The sequence below is a fragment of the Apus apus genome, chromosome 10 (genome assembly GCF_020740795.1).
Source record: "Apus apus isolate bApuApu2 chromosome 10, bApuApu2.pri.cur, whole genome shotgun sequence".
NCBI classification, from domain to species: Eukaryota; Metazoa; Chordata; class Aves; order Apodiformes; family Apodidae; genus Apus; species Apus apus.
Genome location: NC_067291.1, coordinates 9,461,130 through 9,486,900, shown reverse-complemented (window position 1 = coordinate 9,486,900; position 25,771 = coordinate 9,461,130). Strand labels below are relative to the sequence as shown.

Sequence of the window (25,771 nt, the reverse complement as noted above, 5' to 3'; positions counted from 1 at the left end):
CTGTCTTCAAGTGCCAAGTAAACATGAAAGTATGCAGAACATGAAGAATATTTACAGGTTCAGTGCACTTAAAATTCCTCAATAAGAGCACAGTGAAACTGTAAAAAAGGAGCTTTGCTTATATAATTGTACTTGTGATAACACAAGTGCCTTAACTTAAAAAAGAAAAAAAAGAAACTACCAGCACATGAACATTATTTTGATAATTTAATGAACATTTACCAAAACATTAGCAAAGTAATGGAATACTTTATTTTCCTTTACAACCAGTGCATATCAGGTAACACTCAAATATAACAATGAATTTCCTTGTTAACATTAAACACACAAAGGAGACAATTCTGCTGTAGAATCCATTTATACCATGTCTGCATGTGTGTACAATCTTTGATGTTTTTAAATAAAAAACACAGCCAGTTATAAATAAATAATATTAAACAGTATTAAAGTTTTCATTTAGCATCTAAATAAATTAAGAATGCTGGATTTTCAAGACTGTGAGGTTATTTCAGGAAGAAAAGGAGACAACCTAAGCAGACACATTCATGATGTATGCTGCTCTGATTCAGCTCTTATGCCTTACTGCAGTTGCTGGCCCTGCACACACAGCACAGCCATGTCTGTGCAACTCAAACTTTTGAAGAGTCGTACTGAGGCTCTAAATAAGTAAAAGTAAAAACAAATTAAAAATTCCTCCACATGAATTTTCATGGGCAGAAATATTGGCCAGATTAAATTCATAGGCTGCAGAGCAATGAACATGTCCACTAGCCAGCTACCCCCAGATCAGTCATCTCAGACTTGATCCACATTAAACTTACTTTTAGACATGCACAAACATTCAGTGACTGTCACAAACCACTAAGGAAAAGGGAACATGACTGAAATATGAGGCAGGAAGAACTGCAGACAGGAACTAACCTGAGGGGCCTCAGATGACCCCCCATGAGGCGCCTCTGTACAATTTCACATGCCTGCCTCCTATCAAAAGCCTGTTTAGACTTTACCACTTAAATGGTAAATATCAAAGATCCTGGGAAGTGTGTTGCTCATTATAACCTTCTGTTTTCAAAACATGCATTTGCTGCTCTGTAAGTTACTTTATACAACCACCGACATGAATCGTGTTGCCAGCAGTGCTTAAAAATGGCTTTAGAAAAATTAACAAAATAAAATTAGATGATCCTGATAACTGATCAAGTTTGACCTCATAATGGAGATATGCTTGCTTTAAAACAATATTTAAGTAGTTACCATGAGGAATAATTGTTGGCACCTACAAAAGCTGCATATTAAAAATAAATACTTTCAGTCATTTACAACAAAATTAAGAAATATACATTTCACTTAAACAGGTAACAATACTTTAAAAGATCACTTGTTAGTCACTGTACAGTCCTGAGCATGTTTTTGCAGGCATGATTTAGGTCATCATTCTTCCCCCACAAGTCCATGTGACATGTGCCAGGTGGAAGAAAACTTTTAATACTTGTGAGAAGCAGTATCTTCATTTAGCTTTGGTAATGATCTGTGCAACTGTATAAAACTTTGCTTTTCACACCCCTAATAGATTAAGGCAGGCACTATTGTTATTAGCATTCCTCCATCACCTTTTGACACTGATAAAGCAAACCATCTGGAAGAGCAGAACAAGGTGATCTGAACCACAAAGCCAGCATCCCTGAGTGAGTACGACAGTGCAGCAGACAGGGCACAGATGGAAGTAGCTGGCATGCCAGTATTCCCTCATTACCTTAAAACAACAGAGGCCACAGAAAAAATGAAGTAACAATTAGCAAGTAACAAGAGCTACAGTACAGTTTAAAAAAACACTGTCTTTCTCTCAAGCTCCATTTCTGCTGTTCTTTTACCCCTAACTCCTCAAACACACCACCAAAAACCATGCCTCCTGCAAGCAATCCCAGCTTCCTATTTGTCATATAGCTTCATTCCCATTTTTGTCCTGTCCAAAACTCTTCACAGTGCAACAGTTTGCTCCCTTGGAAAATGCTCTGCTTGCTTTACACTCGTACCTTTACATCAGTCTTCACACAGATGACTGAGTAAAGCATATAAAGTCCATAGGACAACGATCCTGTGCTTCCTGTACTTCTGAACATTCCCTGCCTTAGACTGCAAAATATCTGCTTCCGTGCACTTATTTTTCTAAGATAAATTATAGGTTGTAAGCAATCTTACAGCACACTTTCACTCACCTATAATATCAACTATATGTAGTTTCAGCTTCTGTTGCAGTGTACTCAGAACTTCTGACAGGGAATCTTGAGAAGATGCCATTTTTATATTCTGTTTCACATCATTGGAAAGGGACAACCACAGCTTCCCAAAGTCTTCTGTAGTCATTTCCATTGGCCTAAAAGTAAGTTCACCACATACCTTAGCAAAGTAAGACACATTATTCAGGATATATTTGGTCTCCCTCCTGCCCCCAAATAAAAAATAATAATAAAAATCTATCCAAAAGCAACTGGACAACACAGCAAGCAATAAGCAAATATAGATTAGTTAGAAATGAACCCCACCTCTTCCCAGCTGAACATGTAAAAAAAGTTTCTATTCCTTGCTTTAGATGTCTAAATTAAAAAAAAAAATACATTATTCTATGTAAATTATGAGACCAAAGACAACAGCTGAGAGATATTTGCCCCTTGAAAGAGATGAAACAAGATCAATGAGAGGCAGGCTTTATTATGGAAAACAAGATAGATTTCACTATAAAACAGTAAAGTCCAAGAGAAAAAGAACACTTGTTCTTTCTACTTCTAAAATAAGTGCAGTGTTCAATAATTAATAAAACAACCTTTCCTTCTTCCTCTGCAAAAGTTGTCAGCCTTTTCATATAATGTACTGTACTCAAACCAGTAATTTCAGTTTATGTTTATATTATGCCACATTTTCAAAAAGCATGTCCTTCTGTTCACTCAGTTCCATCAGCCTCCTCAAAAACACTTTCTGTAGTTAAGGCCATTCCAACCTGCAGCTCCTGTCAATATTCTAACTGGATCTTCTGTTTCTTCCTGGAACTTAGTCTCTTTTTTATAAATGTATAAATAACCATTTACTACCTTTAACAGTCATCTCAATTAGATTAAAATTAGCTGTTCAAGGTGAAGCCTTATATATTAAGACCTAAATCATCCTGCCCTTGTCTAATGCTTATTTAAGTACACGTTTCTAAAAAAATGCAGCTTATTTTACTTACCTGATGAAGTCCAACAATGATAAAGTTATTGAAAACTCAAGGCAAGTTTCCATCTCTGACTGGTAACTAACAGAGCCAGAAATAACTCCCTGTGTAGAGATTTTGTCCATCCACACACATTTCTGGCAATGTTCCACACTTTGTGCTTCAATTACAGGAAACTGGTGGGTGAAACTCTCCAAAATCTGTCATTTTTTAAAAAGAGTATAAAATATAAGTCTGTCAAGTTGGGTAAATGGCTAAAATACAGCTATAAAATAGTGTAAGTACCTTTTATTTCGATTGATTTTTCTTGGACTATTTGGCAAGTGAACAGACCTACCATTTCTCAGCTCTCATCAAGGATAAATCAATCATTAACATCTACAAAAGTTCTGTGAGAATCAAAACACCGCAGAAATTCGTTTATTTCTGCCAGTTTGCTTCCCCATCCTTCCCCATCCCCCAAATGATTGTCACACTAGTGCTAAGAGTCTTGTGTAGGAACCTAAATGAATTACAAGGCAAAGCTAGACATGAGATGCTTCCTTGCTATCAATGCCATGACAGGCTTGATTCAAGCCAGAAGTGGGAATGAAGGAGACTTCATAAGCAATTAGCAGCTCCTTGATTAAGTAAATTCTTAGATACATTCTACTGAATTCTTTGTCCAGTTATCATTTGTTCCATAATTCTGTGCTGCTTTCAGCAAAATCCATGGATAGTCATGCTAATAGGCAGTTCCTAAATAGCTTTTCAATTATTTAAGTGAAGTTTCAATCAAGACTCTCACATACTTTTACCAACCATAGTTAAATCCCAGATGTAGCTGATGTCAAAAAACAAACTGATCAACTTCTCTCCAACATCAACTGAATGCATAAGAAAAATAATGAAATATGACTGATATCTTTAAAAGAAAACAAGAAACTAAACCCAAAACTTGAAGCAAGCTTACACAATTTTATGTGAAAGAAACTGCATCACGTCTACCTCTCAGATAAATACCAAGGAATGCACAAGCCCAAGAGTCAAACAAAATTACATGGCAATTTCTTTGGCAACTCAAGTCGTACCATTCTGAGATTCACATTAACCCTAAACACCAGGAAGATGGCAATTTCAGAACTGAAAAATCATACATATTTGCTATATGGAGCTAAGCAGTAGGAAACAAAATTGAGGTGACTTAAAGTGAGATGCTAACTTTCACACCAAATTTTGCTAAGTTTAGTAGTAAGACTTCTTTCATTACCCTTTGGAATGTAACAGCCACACCATAGGTTTTAAGGAAATGCTTTAGGAAAGAAGGCATGGCTATTAAAGTAAATGTTGCACATTTAAATGCAAGCAAAAAGCAAGAAGTTCCAAGTGAATTTGAAATAGAATGGATACAATGTTACTTACCTGAAAATCTTCTGCTTCTTCAAACACTAAGCTCACAGCATTAAATGCTGAAGTGGTTTTATTTGAAACAAAAACAGTGAGCAACAGAGAGTCGTTTGTCCACACCTTACATAAATACAGAGCTAAGGCATCATTCTGACAAAGTTCCACCACTTCAGAGTGAGTAAACTCTTCCAGCTCTTCTGGTAAGCAAGGGACCAATGGTGCTTTACTGGCACTTTCACACTGAGCACTTGGAGAAGGCTGAAAAATTTCAATATTACTACTAGCAAACAAAGATGACTGTGACAGTCTGTGATCTGAAAGTCTGTCATCCAGCCTGTAGTTCTTTTCAAACTGAGGCATGTCAAATGCAAAATTCTCTTCTACGATATCTGAAGAACACAGGGAAGCTTTCCTTAACATTATCTGTGTGTTTTCCTCACAGTCTTCCATGTTATTAGGTATTGTATCAAGTAAAGGACCAAAATCTAATGCAGCACAGTTTTGGAAGTCTGATGTCTCCTCAATATTTTGCATTTCATTCATCTTTGATTTCCTTTTGAACTTCTGAGTAGCTGTGTCTGCTTTCCCCATCTGAAAACAAAACCAAAATAAATGGGTAGGGAAGTTTCTAGCAACCAGCTGTGTTGCCATTAACAGAATGAAACAGAGTGATCAAGGCCAAAATCACAACCCAGGAATCAATTCAGATGACAAATAGATTCCAAACATTCTAAGGGATCCAATAAGAGACTTTTGTTGCATTTCTTACAGGGTAGTGGATTAGCCTATAATGCAAGAATGACTCCAGAATAAAACAAACTATAAGCTCCTATTAAAAAAGCAAGCACAAGTAAATATTTTTTGGTTAAACTAGTGAGAAATTATTTGAGCTGATAAATATGAAAATGCCAGCATTATAGATAGAGATTGCCTAATGATTAATCCCTTAATGTTCCACATCTTACCATACATAAATAAAAAGTGGTCTTAACATAAGGTGTCAAACTCTAGCCTGACTGCCAAATGTACACCAACAGTTCTGCAAATTTGGGTCAGCCAACAGTTGTTAGAGAAAACTGAGACTAAAACTTCAAGTGCAACCTGAAAGCAGATGGAAGCTCTAGTAGCCTAAATAAGATCTGTTCCAAAGGTTGATTAAGTAAGATACAACTTGATTCAGGTTCTTAACAGGTTATCAGATTGTAAAAGTAATTGTCAACAGTTTTTCAATTACTCAGGGTTACGTTTTTTATGTCTAGTTTTACCACAACACTAATTTCACCTCCATTGGGGTCTATCTGTAATTGTAAATAAGGCAATATATAAACTGTAATATGCTAAGTCACAAAAGAACCACTTACCAAACTGACACCAGCGTTGGATCCCAGCCCAATAAACAAAGTTGATGCTAACTGCTGCTTCTCTCTGTCCTCCTCAGAGAGGCTGGCAGCTGGATCAGCCTGTGATGCAGGAGGATCGCGCACCTGTCCTGCTGATAAACCACCACAAGAAACAGTTTGTGGCTCATCTTCTTTCCCTATTTTTTCTTTCTTTGGAAGATAACCTTCTTTCCCCCACAGCTTGCGTACTCCCTCAAGTTTCAGAGTATTTGTCCTGAAATAGCAAACAAAGCAGGATCAACCCTATGAAAACCCTTTGTAAGAACACACCAACAGTCTGAACACTATCCACAACTTTGCTACTTTAATATACACATGGAGTAGTGGAATATACACAAACACCTTTCCACCTGTTCTATGTTAGTAATGTCACTCACTACTTTCAGAACACCCTGCAAATGCAAACTTGGACAACACTATGTAGTGCTGATCTATGCAAAGTCAGCATTAGACACCTGCAGTCAGGAGTAGTCAGTGTTTGGCAGCTCCATCCAGAGTTTCAGGTTACATTTATAATGTATTTGCATTTATTTTTTTTAAGGAAAGACAAGGAACATGGTATCTATCTTTCTCACCAGGAGAAAAGATTCTGGGAATCTGTAACTATACCTAAATAGTTCTATTGCTGATTCCTTAAAAAATAACTTAATACAAGAGACTGAAAATTAGAAGACAAATTAGACAGAATTTTTATTTCTTACAAAAAGTGTTAATGTTCTCAGACACCCTGAACTCTAGCAGAAGTTAATTCAACCAACACAGACTAAATGCTGCAACTCCTACACCTACAAGCCTCATTTAAATTTTCTCACACAAACTGGCCAGAGAACCTGAAAAAACTTCCAAGGCCTCCTCTATGACAATTTACCACAGTATAAATCAAGTTACCAACTTGTGTGAAACAATGCATATTGAATTTATTTGTAGTATGCTGAAACTTCAGGGCTACCCTATACTGTGAATCTTAGCCTCACTTTTATTTAAGTTTCTTTTAAAGGCACATTGTTGTAAACCCATAAAAAAGCATAACCTGTAAGGAAAAGAAAGAAGCAAGAGAAAAAAATACTTAATCATGTAATCATCAAGTAATCCTGTCCCAATTTTACTGCATTCATTATCCCTTAATTTGTGAGGAAAGTGAAAAACAGCCTAACTGCATTAGCTTTTTTTCCTAATTATTTCAAACTAGATGCCATCCTGAATTTCTTTTTACATGATAAGAAATTTCCAAGTTGCACTGTATTAAGTTCCATGTAATGAAGAAGCCAAGACACATGATAATGACAAGAAGAGAAGCTTAAATTTACTTCATTTCAAACACAAATGAACTCACTCTTTATGTCCTGTTTCAGCACTATTACCAGATGTATCAGAAGCAAAAGATAAACCAGTGGGGGACTGTCTGCCAGTGATGCCAGATGAAGACACACTCGAAGCAAATGACAATCCATAAGGTTCAAAATTCAGAGCTGCAACACAGACAGAATCTTAATACTACAAAGTGGCATAAAATAGCAGATTGTAACCCTCACTAGGCTTCACATGTATGGAAAAAAGTATAGGATACTCAGTTTCAACACACTTGACCTTGTTTAACATTTCTCCACCAAAATACTGAATTTTCTAGCAGGCTTAAAGTGGAGACTGTAGATATAATACCCTCAATTTATAATAATCTCAGAAAGTGTTAAAGGATGTTAAATGTGCCAAGATACACAGACAAGTGATTGGACAACTTCTGTATGCCTTAACCTGCACAGAGAAAATCTCATTTTTAAAGTAACAATTTAAATGTAGCTAATGCAGTGTACAAGACTCTTTCCCAATTCTCTAACAGTAAAGCAAAGCCAAGGAACGTTTCAGAAAAGACTTCCAAGTTCAAGTGTATCATTCAGCAGTGCCTAGAAGAAATCCTTACATGGCTGGCTATAATAAAAGAGTATTTCTATAGCAAAGAAAGTAAAAATAAATAAATAAAATCAGTATAGGTAAGTTTTGGGGTGTTTTAAAATAAAAGCAGATACTGTTGTCTTATCTGTACCTGCAGTAGGTAAGAAATCTATAATTTGTCTCATTAAAGAAGTTCACAACAGTTATTGCTGCAAACTACAATTCCACAGTCAAGATTAAGTGCTCAGTACAGTAAAGTTAGGAACTCTTTTCTTTCACTTTAATAATCCCCAGAAATTTCAAACCCTATAGACCAGCAGAGCTTATAGTAAAACATTCTCATCTGCAGAACAGCAACCTATGATAGATGAACTGTTACATATACCTGCTGGACAGATGTGGAGCTAAAAATCGAAGTTGCACTTAGCCCAGTGTACAGACAAGAGATTTGCAAATATATTAAGACAACAGTAAGAAATCATATAAACTGCACACCTGAAATAGTTTTTAATACTTATTAGGTAATTTATCAGCTCTTTAATAAATGCAATAAACAGTCACCTTTTTCCTGAGAGAGTTTCTCCTCTTGTCTCTGGTGATGAGGCTTATACGGTGCTGCACCACGGCCAAGCCCCTCAGCCACAAACCCATCCAGAAAAGATAAGGAAGCATCTACCTAGACAGAATGATATTGTGTCTTATTAGCAAAACCAGGATTTTCTGTTCTCATATCTCCCGTATTTACCAGTTAAGCTGCTGTATTAACAGAAATTGTTAAGCAAGTATGTTGAAACAGACTTTGAGCTAGAGAGCTGCAACTTAACTCCTCTGCTATTCATTTTTTGTCTAAACAAGAAAATAAATAAATAAATCAGAGTTTTCCCAAAGTAGTTGATCCTACCATTACATGCAAACAACACAAAACACTCCCTCACCCCCCCAAAAAAATACCCAACACCTCAGCAATGTCAATACAGTTTTCCATCCATTTCCATCCATCCATTTATTATGGAAACTTCAGTGCAAATACCAGTAGTTTCTACATAGGGAGCAACCCCTTTAATTTAAAGGGGAGTAACATATCACTAAAGCAGGCTTAACTTGTCTTTAAATAAATTAAAAGAAAATCAACATATGAAATGACAATTTTGTTAAAAGCTGCTCCAACTGACAACCCACACACTATGGCTCTGTCTTTCCCTATAAAGCTCTGATCCACCACATATGCTTGAAAAACTTTCTGAAAACTCACTTTAAGCAGTCTAAAGACTGGCAACAGTCAGAACTGTCACATATAATTCCTTCTGGAAACGCTTTTTGCCAAAATATTCAACTGCCCAAACTACGAGAAGGTTCAGGAGGAACACACACTGCTGCTGTCTTACCACTATGTCATTGCAACTAGCATCAAACAGAAGCAACTTCTTCATCAGTGCTTTGTCTTCACACAGATGCTTCAGTTCAAAGGCATATTGTCTCATGCAGGTATCTAGAGAGTTGCTGAATTCTTGGATTAGTTTGTCAACTGTCTTAGAAGAGGAGGTACGTGATGCTATCTTGGTGACTGCAGCCATTATCCACACTTTAGTTTCAGAAGTCACAGAAGTTTTTTTCAGCAAGCTGTGTAGCTTTGTCAAAATAACTTCTGGATCAACATCTGTAACAAGACTGGAATATTCCCCCAAAACCTATTCACAAAAAACAGACAAAAACGCATTTAGCAAAAAAGCAGTCTTTTCAGTTTTGAAATTAAAATACAGTATTAAATAACATAATAAAACTCAACTCACAATCACAAAACTTATTTACACATTCTAAATTATTTATTTACTATGTTGTGTTTTAAGTATCAAAGGCTTGAAATTATCTTTGTGTTTACCTCAGCAGACTCCAACCTTCAGTTTCTAAAAAATCAAGCAGCTGCCTTGAAAAGGAAGCCAGGCATAGTAGCAATTAGGCCCTTCAAAATAATGCTTTGCTCATATTGCAAGATCTTCCTTGCATGGAAGGTGAAGCTTACCCAGGTGCCAGGCAATAGTAGCACAGCACTTGGCCAGTTACCTGCAAGGCTAAAAATGCATTTCACAACTACACCTGGCCTAGCTCTGATGAAGACAGAAAGGCTTTCACCATGCAGTCAGATTGATGTGGCTACTCAGCCCTTCCAATAGTCACCTGCCTTAAAGGAAGCAAATCGGCCACCAGAAGAGGTCACTAAAAGTAGATACCAGCATGTTATCTTGACTTCAAGCAAAACCAGAATATTCATGACCAAAAATAAAAGTTAAACATACTTATTAAAGCATCACCACCTTTGACAGTTTCCTTGTATCTGTGTATTCCGTTCTGACCACATGTCTACCTTACCCAACTCATAACTTGCAGGAATTTCTGTGGATACAGTGCACGCTCCTCTTCAAGCAATGCTAGGTAAGACTGTACTGCATACACCCGTAGCTGATTGTTCTCTTTTCCATCATCAAATCCTAGGCAAAAAGCAACACACACTTTGCCTGAGACGCAAATAACACCTCCCATCAAATATTTCCAAGTGTATTTCAAGGAAAAAAGACAGATGATGAAGGAACACGTGTAATTCCACAGTGCATTTGGGAGTTACCTTCAGCCAACAGCTTCAGAAAGTTGTTTGGGATATCAGGATGCACAACGTCACCTCCAGCTGAAAACACAGCGTTCATTGTTTGGATGAACCACTCACTGTCAGGGGCATACGTGTCCAGATGTTAAGGAATTAAGTGCTAAGGCATAACTTTTTCCTTCTTTTTTAGCACGTTTCCTAAGGAAACCAATTTTCCACAAATAAGACATCCATCTTGCTTTCCCCAATAAATTGGGGGCCTGATGGTCAAACACCGTCTCATTCTAACTGAAGAGGAAATATTGCTTTATCTTTTACAAAGTGTTTCCTGGAAACTTCATGAAAACTGACAGGCAGAGCAGCTTTAAGTTACTGCCCTGTTGATAAAGCCAGTGCATGAACAAAACAGCAATGCAGTAGGTGCCATTTGCTGAGGTGTCAACTGACGTATTTTGAGTTGTGCATTAGTAAGTGTTAGAGTGAAAAGTAAGAGTATAAGTAGATTTCTCAAAGCAGGAACAGACACATTCACATGGATTTAGCTCTGGAAACCTGTCCTAATATATTTTAATTTTACACTTTTTCCATGCTAGCTCTCCTGAACAATCATTCAAGTTTGTTTACCCAACATCACGTGAACAATTATTGGCTTTTCAGCAGCGTTTCGCCTTTAAGTGAAAAACAATAAACATTTTTAAGCACTCCACAGAAAGCAACATTGCTTTTTCTATTTATTTAAAATTTGACCTGCCTTTGCCAGCTTTGGAAGTTAGTTTCTGCCTTCCCTCAAATAAATCCTGAAAATGCACTTGCTGAATGGGACTTTTCAACAGTACATGAACATAGTAATATTGTCCTATTTTTGCATACCACAGGAGAACATACAGCTTTTTTTGGTAAACTACTCTTTGTGCTAAGCTGTGTACAAATAGGATGGTAATGTAGCTCTTGGTTAGAAAGAGCTTACAACTGAAATTATCAGACAAGAATACATACAGAAAAACAGGCACTGGGAAGTCTAGCAGCAATGTCCACCATGTGCCAAACACCTCATCATCACTTTCTTCTCTCACACATAGTTAAATAATCTTTTGTTTCTGTGAAAGTGTGTTACTCTTGAGATTCATACACCAACAAAGAGTTCTCTGATAGGAAGATCATTCCCACAATTATAAAACAGCACTCAAGGTAGCAGCACTGAGAGATGTCTCTCCACATAATGGTATAGGACTTCAGTTTTAATTTAAAACCACAAGATTTTAGTGCTAAATTCCAAAGCCAAAGTAAAGTATTTTGAGTGCCATTACTTTCTGTCAGGGAAATACACAAAAATGACCACAACGTTTTTTATGTATTTTCTTTTGCATTTAAAAGAATGGGAAGTACAGCTGTAACACTTCCTACATCTAAAGATTATGAAAGATGCTTTGAAAGGCACAAATGCTGCATCTCCCTGAGCTTCAACTCAAAAGCTTCAGAAAAATAAAAGGATATTTCTCAGCTAGTTCTGCTATTTTGCCAACTAAGCTGATGACAGCATATTCTTCCTTGCATTCTTTTAAGTAGTCAAGCATCTTCTGAACTATGACAATTACATTCTGTCCATTTGTAATTCTATAGAGAAGCTCCAAAGTCTGAAAGATAAAGCAAAAAATACATGTAATTGGCTCTGATGACTGAAAGAAGGAAGGAGGCAAACAGGAACACTTTAGTATGATGCCATATTAAGCAACTGTCTTTATTTGGCAAGTCTTAGATGAAACACACTGCTTATCTACACAGCTCGTCACGTTAATGTTGTTCATAACTGCTCTCTCTCAGTAACTGGGACATAATGCGTCTTTTACACTACTCAGTTTAGAAAACGTATCACCCATTTAAAAAATTAACTTAATTTGTTGGTATTTTAAAATTCACTGACCTCCCTTTTAATAATGGGATCTGGGTGGTCCAGACATTCAATTATTGTCATCTGGTGCTGAAGTGCCAGATTAGGATCCTGCTGGATAACATAGGTCAGAGCCTTTAAACCTAGAATATAAGTGATTGGAAATTATATAAGGGAATGTATTTCATTATGACCATATTAAAAACATCTTCATTAAATCAGGTATCCTTACCTAAGTATTTTAAATTAATCTTGGGTGACAAAACAAATTTTCCAATGCACTTGGCAGCCTTTTCAAGTAGTTCAGATTTGGGATGAATTGTATAAATTGTTTGGACACATTCAAACAAGATGGCTGTGGAGAAAGAACCAACACATAGTTAGTATGTATTAAATACTTCAATAAAGCAAGAATTTTTAACAAGAAAACAAGTTCATTGACCATATAAAGCAACTGCAGTACTGTCCCATCCCCACTAAATCTAACTGTGGAGTACCTACTGACATAAGTAAAAACAGAAAGAAAGAGACACTCTTTAGTATCAACATTTTTTATTAGCCTTTGCCATTGTGCATACAACTTTGTCCTTAAAGTTTTTCCAACCTTGAAGTCTCCTGTAGTTGCTCAAAGGACTGGACTGGGACAGTCTTTAGCAGGCCAATAGGCAACTATAAAGGGTTTGAGACAAAATATTTTTCATCAAGTCATATGATTTCTTAGCTATTACTGACAGCCAAAATCATCCCAAGAACATCCTTATTAAGAAAAAACTCCATAGCTGTTTGAGAAAAATCTAGAAGTCAACTGAACAACACACAAAAGAAAAGAATTAATTCTTTGAGGCAGCACTTCAGGCAAAGCTCAGACTAAATTACTCTCCCCAAGCTAACTGGCATCTGAAATGATGATGTAACTTTCAGTTGTTCTTGTCATTCAGTCTAATGACTTGTCCAAGAGAACCACCTACTCTTCTCCAGCATTACAAAGGTAAGTCCAAGAAAGACTAGCAGATCAACAACTCCATAGCCTTCAAGAAGTAAGAAGCATACAATAACCAAGTAGACTGTGTAAGAAAGAGTAACTGCCCTGAATTACACTCTTCTTTTGTTTGGGATCATCGGCTCAAGTTTTATAAAGAGCTTATCATATGTAAACAACAACTACATACCTAAATTCTATGTCCTTGCATAATTAATAATAAAATGCCTAATTTGGCCCTGCAAGTGCTTAAAACAATTTTTGATTTTATTCCTTAGCAATTGCAAAGTGTCTGTATTATAAGGCAACAAACCTCCCAGTATCTTCTGTGTTCTTGCCTAAAATAAACCGAGTACACTAAACATCTGACAGATGCTTCCTCATTTATTATTTACTAAAAGATAATACTTTTCAAAAGCTCCCCTTTTTAGTGGAAGTGAAGCTTACACAATGCTTTACAAAATATGTATCAAGTAGGCATCACACATCTACAGCTTTGGGCTATGTTCCTTTTTTTTTTTCTCCCCTCAGTGTTTTCATTTTCTTTCCTTTCCATTAGCACAGACACTTGGGCAACATCTGTGGGGCTTTACTTAAACAATAAAATAATGGTGGCAGGGGGATAGTGTTAAGTTTTTTTTAATTGTGAAACAGCTCTTAATGTAGAGTTCTAGAACATCAGATCTGGGTGTTTTGGGAGGTATCAAGACCTCAGGAGGGGAAGGCAAAGAAAATCCCAATAATATACTTGACTTTTTATTAGAAAAAAACTCAACAGTGCAATTATTCCTTTTGCTTTGCTCTAGCAACTAATACAGCTTTCTCTACTGAGAAGATAATGAAATTAACACAGCCTTCCACCATGTTCTAGAAGTTTTAAATTGACCTATGCGCAAAAATATTTTCACAGGTACCACTATCACTGAACTCTGGAGGTGTAATTTTTATGAGCTGTGGCTAGAGGGAAAGCTCTACACAGCTGTAAAGAGCTGACCCTGTCACTCACGCACACTTTATTGCCTTTCTCAAGGCAGTGAAGTTCTAAGCATTGCTAATAGAAGAGCTGTATCACTACAATTTTTCCTTTATCATTTATTCTAAGTTAAGCAAAGTTCAATAAGAGCTTTCATGAAGAAGCCAACTTCCTGTACTTAAGGGCAAGGACAATATAAACCCAGGATAGAGGCTTTTGAGTCAAGATTAATTCCAAGTAAAGAAAAATGGTAAGAATGATAAGATGAAAGAAGATAAGATCTTCAATGATAAGAACTGTGCTGCACAGCACTGTATCACTTGTTTTACAATCTACTAGTTAGATAAGTAATACAGTTGTTGTTCATTAAGAATATAATAAGAGTTTTAAAAGTACTGCAGAAGTATTTTAGCACGATCAACTGCTCACATTTTCAATCATTCCAAATACTCAATTACATAAAATAACCTCACCCACCATATGTAATGTTATGATTTATCTCTGCTCTTCTTAAAGATTCATCTAGAACATCATACATCAATTCACTTGTCCTGTTTAACAAGAAAAAAGAAACATTTAAAATTATTTTCAGCACTCACAAGCATGTAGTCTTATTTTGCCAAATAGCTCAGACACTAGTATTGAGATCTGTAACACAAGTTATTCACATCCACAGACACTTTACCACAGAAGAGCTCTGTAACATGACTCTAAATGGCAACAAACAAGATGTCTGTAGCTTTCAAAAGAAACATTCACACACAAGAATAAAAACACTTCCCTCCCTGCTGGTATAAGAACCAAAACATCAACAGGGAAAGAAACACAACCAGGTTCTCACGATCTTAGCTCTGGGTTTTCACACAGTTGTTTAGTAACCCACTAATAGAAGTCCTAGCAAAAACATGTTTCAATTTATTCCATAATAATAAATTGTTTAGCCAATCCAGAAGCCAAGAAACAAGGTTTTGAATTTTAAAAAGTATCTGCTCACTGCATTGGTTAATAACAAATGTTTAAATTCAACACTGAAACCCTCTTACAAAAACCCAAACCAAAAACATAAAACTGTCTGTAGGGTACAGGTCATGACTGTATTCTTTGTACCTCCAAGATATTAATTACAGAGAAAGATCTTGTTACCTTGGATCATCTTTTCCTAACAGCCCCAATATTCTTAAAAGCTGAATTTGCAACCATGGTGCTGGCACACTGTGATAGTTGAAGTCAACAGGGAGCTTTCCTCCCACTACCTGCTTTAAAATGGTTACAAAACTCCCAGTCAAGTCCTTGTATCCAGATGAGTTTTCCTACACAGTGGAAAAGAAAAGCAACTCAAATATTTTGATACAGCATCTCAGAAGTAAAAACAATCCACAACCTGAGTAACATCAAAATACCTACACTGATGGTTTCATTTCTTTAAATCAAATTTCTACTCTCATCCCCCAACACCTGTGAGTTGTTCACATTAAACCTATGCTATTTTCTCACACATTTGCAAAGGGAGTGAATGTAACTTGAAGGAAACAGTAAAAAAAACATTAACACACTGCAGCAGTTAGATCCTGTAGCTAAGGATGCCAATGATACTGAGCATTCAGATCATGCAAGAAGAGATCTGTCAAGCTAAGTGCTGAGCTGGAACCAACATATCACAGGTACCCATGATCACATAAATCAGCTTTTTAAATTACAATTTATTTTTTTTTGCTGCAAAACTTCTGTATGCTGTGTATTTAAAACAATAGATAGGTAAGTTCAGTTGTGCTTTTAATTCTTTGCCTACCTTAATCATTTGGAGATAAATATGCAAAGAAGCAGCCATGACTCCAGCATCCCTGTCACATAAGGCCTTCCGGAACTTGTCATGAATATGCTGAACTTGGTTAGGAGCAATGAGATAGAATTTATATAAAGCCTGAACAGCTTTTCTTCGGATAATTTCCCTGAAAAGAAGTGAGTTTTACAAAAAACCAAAATGAAGCTGCTTGTCTATTTTAAGTACTCAACCTAACAAAACAGCCTGCAATTGTTACTTCTACAGCAATGTAAAAGTCTGTGGCCAGCCCTCAGAATGTCAGGGTTTTGAGAGAGATGAGAACCCATCTTTTACATATTTGATAGCAAATGACTTTGCAAATATCATCTAAGTGAAGAAGTGACAAAGCAAACTTAAAAGTGTAGTAGGGCTTGATGTCAGATTGATGACTGAATGGGATGGTCACCAAATAAGCAAGCCAGTGCTAATCTGTTATTGTCACATGTGCATCTCCAAAAAATCCCTGTCTGGAATATATGGAGTCGGATCATTCTGCAGTTCCCTTTGTAGAGAACTACACGTCATCAATCAACTTAGTGTTATCCTCTGTGTATGGAATATTATAAGTTAAGCATCAAAAAGCTCAAGGGTATTGAAGTCTGCACATACACAAAGCTTTCTTAAAAAAAAGTACTAGTGAAGTACTTCAAGGATCCTAATCTGTTTTTCCACTTACTCTACAAACATTTTTTCATCCACATCGTTGTTAATAGGATGCCAGCAGATAAATTCAATTACCTTTACCTATAAGAACTGTTTATGAAAAAAACTAATGCCTATCCAATACCTAAGTCACGACTGTAAATAAATGAAACAAGAATTCAAGAGAAAAACTAAGAGAGGAACAATTTCTGAAGGCAACTATTACAAAGACCTACTCAGAGAGAAAAACACCAGTTTTCTAAAAGTACCTGCAAAAGTAAATCACTCAACTGTAAAAGGCCATTTGAAACTCTGTCAATTAATACTTACTTAGAATGCTGAAGCTTGTCTTCTATTAGAGGAAGAACAGCTGGAATCATCTCCCGTGGAAAGATCTGGCTGACAATGGTTAAGGCCATGCACACCTCTACTAGATTCGTGCTCTGTAAGTCCTGTTACAATCATTGAAATAAGACAGTTCACTTTTCATTTAGACTAGAACTATTTTTCAAAACAAATGCACAAAATTTCCAGCTCACATCATTATCTTCTCTGGCCATTTGTCCTAGACAGGTTTTAGTCCTCATTTTGGTTTAGTACTTTGTGGACTCTCATTTTTCACTTCTTTCTATATCCTTACTAGTTTCAAGGCAGATTTTTTTAAGATTATAAATCAGTTTTCAATAACAACAAAATGAGCTTAACTTTCAGTCTACAATTTATGTGACTCCAGCCTACTGTAATTATAAAAGTAATCATTAGGCAGAAAGTGTTATAGTAAGTCACAACTACTCCACAGAAGAGGCACTGATACTGAAGATGACACCTATGAAATATTATTAGGTAGTAGATTTTCAGTGACACTGTAAAGCATATTGCCATTTTCTATCAAAAGAACTAAAAGAAGCCAGCAGATACTTGCTGCCAGCTAAAAGCAAAAGTTTACATTGAAATATGAAGCATGGCTCCTTCTGGAGTTAAGAATATATATAATTGGAACACTTTATAAAGGAAATGTTATGGCTTGTCTCCTTTAAAAAAAAATTAAAATATGGCTTCAACAGCAGGAACGCCAAGATTAAATTAAAAAGCCAGGGAAAGCCGTTTCAAATTTTCATTGCTAACCAAAGAAACAGCAAATTTAAGAGAGCAAGACAGAATTAATAACTACACAGCTTAGATGTTGCGTGACACAAATCAGGAAGAATTGGTCCAGGTTTAATTTACCTCCAGACCTCCAAAAACACTGTACCTTCACAACTGTGTTCACAAGTAGAAGCAGTAGTTCATGATTTTCATGTAGAAATAAAGAAACTGCCAAGTAACCTATAAAAAAAACCAGCCTGCATTACTACTTTGAAGCAATAAACAACTTCAAGATAGAAAGCTTAAGACTGTAATACAAGAAGAGTTAATTTATATAATTAAAACACACAACAACCCCTCCCCACTATTGGATGACTATTTTTTTATAAATATAACTGGTTTGCCTGGAAATAAGTTGTAGTAAAGCTCAACAAATAACAGCTAAGAACGCATTAGCTGCGAAAAGTAAAAGATACCACAATACTGTTACAGCTAAAGAGCAGCCAAGAACACTATGATAAACCACTTCCCAGAAAATGAGTATCTTCTCTGGATGGACAAAAGTGTATTCTTTCTAGACTACACCAAAAATGCTCCTCCTTATACCTGCTTCTCTTTTTTCAAAAAATATAGTTCCATTTCAAATAAATTTCATATTCAGCTTGGAACACAAAAGTAAATTCACCATCCTATGTCACAACCTCCCTGTTCTCTCTTAAGGAGGAAACAATTCTAAGACCCCAGAAACCTGCCAGAAACTTTTTTCTTCAAGATTGTTTCTTTCTTCCTTGTTTCCCTAAAACAAAGGGATTTAAAGTGGAGTGGTGATGTGCCGCAACTCATGACAATTTTAAAGGGTCTTGGTTAATTCAGGGCTTAGGGATTAAAACGAGTAACTCTGATACAAATAACTGTGTTGTCCTGGCTACCAAATTGAACTACCTGCTTGGGAAACTATGGACTTGATCAGTTTATCACACCTGCAAAAACATGGTTTGCTCTCATTGGGTAAAACTGTAACTCATTTTCATTGGACCCACTGACCACACCTCCTTAATACAGACTGTGGCAAATTGCACCAAGAACAAACAAGGTGCCTCTCATATATCACAGGGAACTGCAGAACAACAAAATCCCAAATACACACACACACTCTTGATAGCATCCTTTTACAAGACCAAAGTTCAACGGTACTTTGTGTCTACAGAACCTTAAGCCACTTCCATTTAAAAAATAAAATAACACTGTTTCACTAAAGCCTTCTCAAAAAGAGCCCAAGCATGGAAAGGTCTCAATCTGATTAATAACAAGACATATTGGTTCTCGACACTTACAGAAGAAACAGTTTTCTTCAAAACAGCTTGCCACCTGCCCTCCCAAGTTTGGTTGAGATAGAATTTCCCTACAGAGCAGCTGTGCACTGGCTTTCATTACCCAGGGATAAAGCAACTTTAAATCATCACTTGTAACACATTCGCTCAGAAACTCCAACACCTGAGTGGATGATCCAGATGAAATTCAAACAAAGGACATCAAATAAGCATATCCTGCAAGACATTGCCTTCCTTCTGTGTATGCAGACATAGTATTGCTTGGAGTTAAACCATTTTCTCTGCAAACAAGAAGAAACGTCTTCACTAGGCAGTTGAATCAGCAACTGCAAAGAAAATCTCCAGACGAGACAGGCTGACAGCTACTTCAAACTAAGTCTACTGGCAACAAGCTAATAGCCACCCTGACAGGCAAGGAAATCACAACAGCATGAAATTTCAAGGCAATCTGATCTAGCCTTTCAGATTTCCTCAGGAACTTCTGCACCTATGCCATAAGGATCTCCCTATTTGCCCAATTTCCTAAACAGCTAATCTACAACAAAAACCCTGCAAGCACCAGAACAGAAAATATTTGTCTGACAAACATCTGACATTGACATAATTGTCCAGTGTTGCGCTACAGTACTTGAAAAAAGCCAAATCCTGACAGAAACTCATTTTCCACTTGATGTGTTTACGAAAATTTCTTGTAAATTACTTGGTTATTGGTGCAGCAATAAAGAACAATGAAAGAACAACTGATGACACAAATTTAATTTTCCCTGCCTTCTGTTCTACAAGCAGAGGCAGAGCAGCTCACAAACTAGGGATTTAATTATTTTCAAAGATGAGTGAGACACTATGAAAAAGACTAACAGAATAATGTTTTAGGTTGTATTTTTACATTAGTTATCAATCCTAAGAAACTTTAAAAATACAAGCTTTTCGACAGCATTAAGACTACAGCTCCATGCACATACCAACTCTTTTCTCCAGAAGATTTCCTTGCTGTGCAAGCTTAATTGCATGGATGTATCCAAAGGAAGATTCATACCCCAGCATTTCACAGTAGATGAGTCTCACCATACATTCCTTCATGAGCCGCTGAAATACCAGAAATAAATCATTGAGAAACTTCAGTCAGTCACGTTTCATGCTCCTCCTCACTCACTCTAATGAAGCAGAGGGCTTAATTTGATAGAAATACACGTGCACTCACATGTTTTCTAAAATCAGGATACTCAGAATTTTTCCTTTGCTATGAACCTCTTTTGTGAATCAATATTTATTTTGTACTATAAAAGCAGAACTCCCCATGTACTACCCTTAAATATATTATCCCATTTTGATTAGCATGTATGTGATCAACAATAGATGAATTGCAACTAACATAAGAAGTTAATTACCTGAAGTGTTAGATGATCACACTGCTAATGAATTCTTTTTTACCCATCACTACACTGACTAGGATGGGTTTTCACTGTATGAGGTAAAACTTAATTTTTCCCTTCAAAAATTCTCACTGATGGGACTAAGGTATGCATAAGTAAAGCCATAATAAATCAACTCCTGCAACTCAATCATGAGGAAAAAAAGCACACAGCAAAGCACAGCTTCTTAAAGAGCACAAATAAGAATAAATATCAGCTGCAGATAACATTATTTGAAGGAAGTTGTTCACCACCTCACTTTTCTGTTGACATTATTTCAGAAACTACAGAATGACAGACTCTGGGCACCACAGCTACAGTTTAATCACATGAAACAGGAGGAGTGTCCTCACTATTTTAACCATGCTGCAAAACCACAGGCACCGGTACCTTTTAAGGCTGATGACTAAACACCTGTAGTGCTGATAACCTGTGTGCTCTGCCTGGCAAAAAGAGAACACTGTTTTTCTTCACCTTTGAGCTGCTGTTCCCACACCCTGTAACCCCTGAGAGAACTTACAAGCGTTGTGGTAGGGGCTGAAACTGCTGCTTTCAAACTGGCTAGCTCCTGCTGGATTAACTTTTCTTCTTCCTAGAAAAAGATGAAGCTTCTTACTTCAATCTCGCATAACGTTCGGAAGGAAAACATGAAAACAAAGGTCAGCGCAGCCGCGCTCATGCAGCGGTGCTCTGGGGTCCCACCACCCAGCAGGGCACCGGGCAGCGACCCCAGCCCAGCCCAGCCGTGCCCGCGGGCAGGGCGCGGCTCTGCCCGGCTGCCCGGGCTGAGGGGACACAGCAGAGCCCGCTGGGGCTGAGGGGACGCAGCAGAGCCCGCTCCCGCCCCGCCGGCACCTCGGGCAGCCCGGGCGCGGGAAGGGAGAGGAGGAAGGCGCGGACCCCGCCGCCGCGAGCCGGCGGGAGCAGCGAGAGGCCCGGCCCGGGACGCCGCCCCTACATGCTTGGAGGTGAGCGCCGCGATGCTCCGGACCAGGCTCCCGAGCCGCGAGCCGCCCGACACTCTGCCGGGCCCGCCCGCGTCCCCCGGCCCGGCGCCCGGCTTGTGCTGGCCCAGCAGCCCGGGCAGCGCGCTCAGCGTCCGCTCCACCACGTCGCTCATGCCGGCTGCGGCCGCGGCCCGCTCCTCGCTCCCCGGAAGGGAAGGGCTCAGGCCCGGCCCGCCCCGGCGCGCACTTCCGAGACCGCCCCCGCTCCGAGCCGGGCCCGCCGGGCGGCGGGGGACGCTGCCCCGCCCGTTATGGGGACGGGGCGGGAGGAGCTGGCCGCTCTGACACCGCCCCCGGGAGGGGCCGCCCCGCCGCGACAGGCCGGGCCGGCGGGAGCTCGGGGGGCGCTGCCGCGGGCCCGGGCCTGCCCGCCCCCCCGTCCCTCGCGGCTGCCGCTGCGCACCGGAAGGTGGAGCTGAAAGACCGCGCGCAGAGGGGGCCAGGCCGGCGGGGGGGGCCCTGCCCGGCCTCCCGGGACTGCCGGGCCGGGCCGCCGGTGCCGATGGCAGCGGCAGGAGAGCAGCTCCCGCCCCAGGGAGCCGCCCGGCCGCCCTCCGGAGCCCCTTGCTGTGAGCAGCGCACAGCAGGGACGTGCAGAGCCTGGTGGCGAAAGAGAAGCGGGAACATGGTCGCAGTGGTCGAGAGGCTCCCGGCGAGGCTGCGTCTGAGGCGGTTCCCGCTCCCCTGGCTCCAGGGATTTGGCTTCTCGGGAAGGTTCTCACCACTTACAGCTTGTTCTGACTCTAGTTAGATACCGGTTTTGCCATTTTGTAATCCTGCCCCCTTCAAATGGAGGTTTGCTTTATGTCACCTTAGCTGAAGTAGTTGCTCAGTGAACAGAAGCCTGGCTAGTTTTTGGTTATTTGCCACCCAGGGAAGTGATTTCAGTCAACAGAAAAAGCTCTTCCTTTGTTTGTCAGGCACAGAGCATATCCCGGGGCTGCTCTGGAACACCAGGATGTGCTGCCGGGTGCGTCCATGGCTGCCGCAGGACCGTGTGGCTGGGATGGAGCTGGGCGTCCAGCAGCCAGCAGGGACACGGACTCGTGAAAGAATTGGGTAGATAACTTCCACTGGTATCTCGTACTGCGAGGGAAAAGGCATATCTAACCCGGTCATGTTTACCGTTTGGATATGCCTTCGCCTGATCTGTTAGGATATGCCCTTCCACATTTTTTTTTAAGGAAATCTTCAGCCAGTTGCAACAAAACATACACACATAGTCATGACTGTGGTTTTGAACAGAATTGTTTTTTCTCTCACCATGTTTCCTCTGAAGGGGGAAGAAGCCTAATGCTACTTAAATATGTGAGTCAATTGTCTTGCCAAAGACAGCAGACTAAAATAATACTGTATCTATGTAGTTTTGGAGGCATAATTCCATTTTAGAAACCTACATATGCCTTTTCCAGTTACACATTTTTCTGAAACAAAATCACTTGACATTTTCTGGTTTGTATTTCAGTTAAAAGGTGATTTGCTTATTTTATATATTTTTTTAGAAAGGATGAGGAAGAAACTGAAATGATCTCTTCTGAGCTATGTGTTTCCAAGGAAAACATCTCTCCATCTCCATCATATGTCTCATCAGAAAATAATGCTATAAATTCAAAGCTATAAATTGATGTTTATCAGATTAAAAAAAAAAACAAACCCTCTAAGAAAACACTCAGGTCAGTAGTTCTAAAAATATTAAAAACTGGCATTTCATTAAAGCTAAGTTGAAAAATTCGAGCTGCTACTTTTTAAAGTTAATTTTATGAAATGACTTGGTTAAGAATATCTCAGTTAAGAATTGCTCATATAAACACATCCCGTTTTGTTGTAGAAGATAGAAAAGCTTGTCAGCTTTGCAGGTCAAAAATGTAAGTTCAATAAGTGCAGGAGAAGCTGCTGGTAAAGATGGTGGAACTTGAACAAATGCTCAAATCTCACTAGCTTTGACATTTTCCTTTTATTTTTATGGATTTCAGACTCTGATGTCCTTCTCTTTGCCTTAGGTGGTGTACAAATAAATGCTGCATGTGAAATTGTAGATTGTATGAACCCTTAGGCTTGTGTGTGATTAATTTCTCATACTGTTGATGGTTGCACTGAAACTGAGAGGACTATTCATAGTGCACTCATATGTACACAATACGTGGCTTATTGTCACATGATTATGGATACATTAATGCCTTGCATAATGATCACCAGTAACTCTTTTCCAACATTCTTCTTCCTCTTAAGCACTGAAATATTTAGTATATAATTTAGCATGATATGAGATAAAGTAAAAAAAGCAAACCAACAAAAGTAAGTCATGTCTACCAAGTGGGCGTAAGCTTGGCAAGGTGAGTTGTTGGATGGCTTATTTTTTTTCTGCTTTCATCTGCCTTCTGTTTTCATTGGCTAGATGAAAAACCTTGAAGGGTGGTTATAAAACAACTGTAAACACATCACTGAAGTGCTGCATGTAAGTGATTTCTCTAGGCTCCCTATCAACTGCTCTCACCACAATAAAAAACATTCTAATTGCCATTCCTGTAAGTTGTCCTTGGCATCTGACAGACAAGTGGTACTCTTTCTGGCTCATGAATCATCACTGGAAATAAACAGTTCTAGAATAGAAAATGGGTTGATTGTGGATGAGCCAAAATAGAATCCAAAAGAGAAGAGCTTATGCTCTTCACCGTGTTGTCTCTGCGCTGGGAAGAGGAGTGTGTAGTAGTAGATGATACAAATGGAAACGGAGATGTAGTGAGAAACAAAGGCAGCACTTTTACCCAGACATTTTCCTATGATGATTAAACGTATTTTCTTCTAATTAGCAGAGATAATGTATTGTCTGTCATGTGTGCCACACAAGCCTACCAGTGCACTAGCAAGGAATACTGGGCCATGCCAGGGCTGGGCACTGCAGGTGTGCTCTGTGCCTGCCAGGTGCAGCGAGTGCCTGGGACTGCCTTGCCTCTGTGCCACCTCCTCAGGAGCAGGGAGCTGATTTGTGGCTGAAGTTCGAGGCTTGGCTTTCCTGGCATATCATTTTTTTTTTAATTATTTGCTTGCAGTTTCAAGAACTGGAATGTCTCTTGCAGTCATGCTCTCTTTTGATGATGGCCAGTTTGAATTCTTTCCGCTCCCCACTCTCCTGCAGAGACCTTCTGCATCATTTCTTGTTAAAAGAGGCGTGGCAAAGCAGGAGGCAATTTAGCACGAAGGAAATAACAAACCATATGGAATTGGGAAATATTTTAGAAAAGATTTCACATTAATAGAAACATTTATCACATAAAAAGAAGCCTAACGTAAAATAAACACGTGAACACAATTAGCAATATTATTATCCACAAAAAGCCATATGTAGAAAAGCCATACCACAAAAGTAGGTGTATTTTTAAGGAGGAACTTCTTTGCACTGTCATCACCAGTTAGAGTTCCTTTTCTGATCTCACTGCTTTACAGCTATCTTGATTTCACCATGTTTAAAATAGATTTACTGCTTTTATATTGCGTGGTGACTTATCTGAGTGACTAAATGTGTAGTTTCCTATAGATGGATGCATGTTTACAATGCACTGCGGGAAATGTTCAAGTGGTAGAGAAGTAAATATCCAAAGGGGTAAATTGAGAGAAAACACACATTTTTTTGAACACTGAGATCATTAGCTAGGAAATAAACTGTTGAATTAATACAAAACTGTAGCAGAATATCAAGCCACTTTAAAATAGGAAATGATCTTTTCATTTTTCTATACCAGTAATATTCTGTAGTTTTGTGACTTCTGTGCTGTATGTATATATGCTAAAGATGGCAGGGAAGAGGTTACTCTGCACTTTCTTGTGGCAGCTGCTTCTAAAGTGAGGGAAGGCTCTGGTTAGTGTTGTAGTTTTCCTTGTAGGTTACCAGGCAATGTGTAAATAAGGCTGTTTTGTTCGTACATACAGCTATGCTCCAAAGGCTTTTATCCCAAATATCCTGTATTTCCTAACTCTGGGACAGCTCCAAGAATAAGACCCTGCCTATAGGTAAGGATCCTGGGGTTATCAGTGTATTTCTGGAAGTTGTTTTCATTGCTCTGAATCTGTGGATCGCAGATAGATTAATTCATAGAACTGAGTAAACTGGAACATCAGATTTTATCACTTTCATTTAAATTATCTGGAAA

At 38.6% G+C, this 25,771-nt stretch overlaps 1 protein-coding gene across 1 annotated transcript; it reads right to left on the bottom strand.

Annotated features, from left to right (window-relative positions):
• Positions 1-193: 193 nt before the first annotated feature.
• AP4E1 (adaptor related protein complex 4 subunit epsilon 1) lies at positions 194-21,755 on the bottom strand. The gene is made up of 21 exons (XM_051628492.1): positions 21,575-21,755; positions 21,137-21,208; positions 20,167-20,290; positions 18,040-18,113; positions 17,118-17,239; positions 16,113-16,272; positions 15,467-15,633; positions 14,801-14,874; positions 12,604-12,726; positions 12,405-12,514; positions 11,978-12,117; positions 10,505-10,617; positions 10,252-10,370; positions 9,270-9,572; positions 8,446-8,560; positions 7,328-7,463; positions 5,956-6,208; positions 4,610-5,185; positions 3,224-3,408; positions 2,217-2,374; positions 194-1,753 (listed from the first exon to the last, which is right to left on the bottom strand). The coding sequence occupies exons 1-21, from the start codon at positions 21,734-21,736 to the stop codon at positions 1,593-1,595; spliced, it is 3,447 nt and encodes a 1,148-aa protein (XP_051484452.1). The 5' UTR covers positions 21,737-21,755; the 3' UTR covers positions 194-1,592.
• Positions 21,756-25,771: the final 4,016 nt, after the last annotated feature.

Excerpts from the sequence above, each read along its gene's own strand:
- AP4E1 (XM_051628492.1), bottom strand. The coding sequence starts at position 21,736 with ATGAGCGACGTGGTGGAGCGGACGCTGAGCGCGCTGCCCGGGCTGCTG. Across the intron at positions 17,240-18,039 it reads TTGTGAACACAGTTGTGAAG|GACTTACAGAGCACGAATCT; the intron begins GTACAGTGTTTT and ends TGATTGTAACAG. Across the intron at positions 12,515-12,603 it reads GATTAATTTAAAATACTTAG|GTTTAAAGGCTCTGACCTAT; the intron begins GTAAGGATACCT and ends CTTATATTCTAG.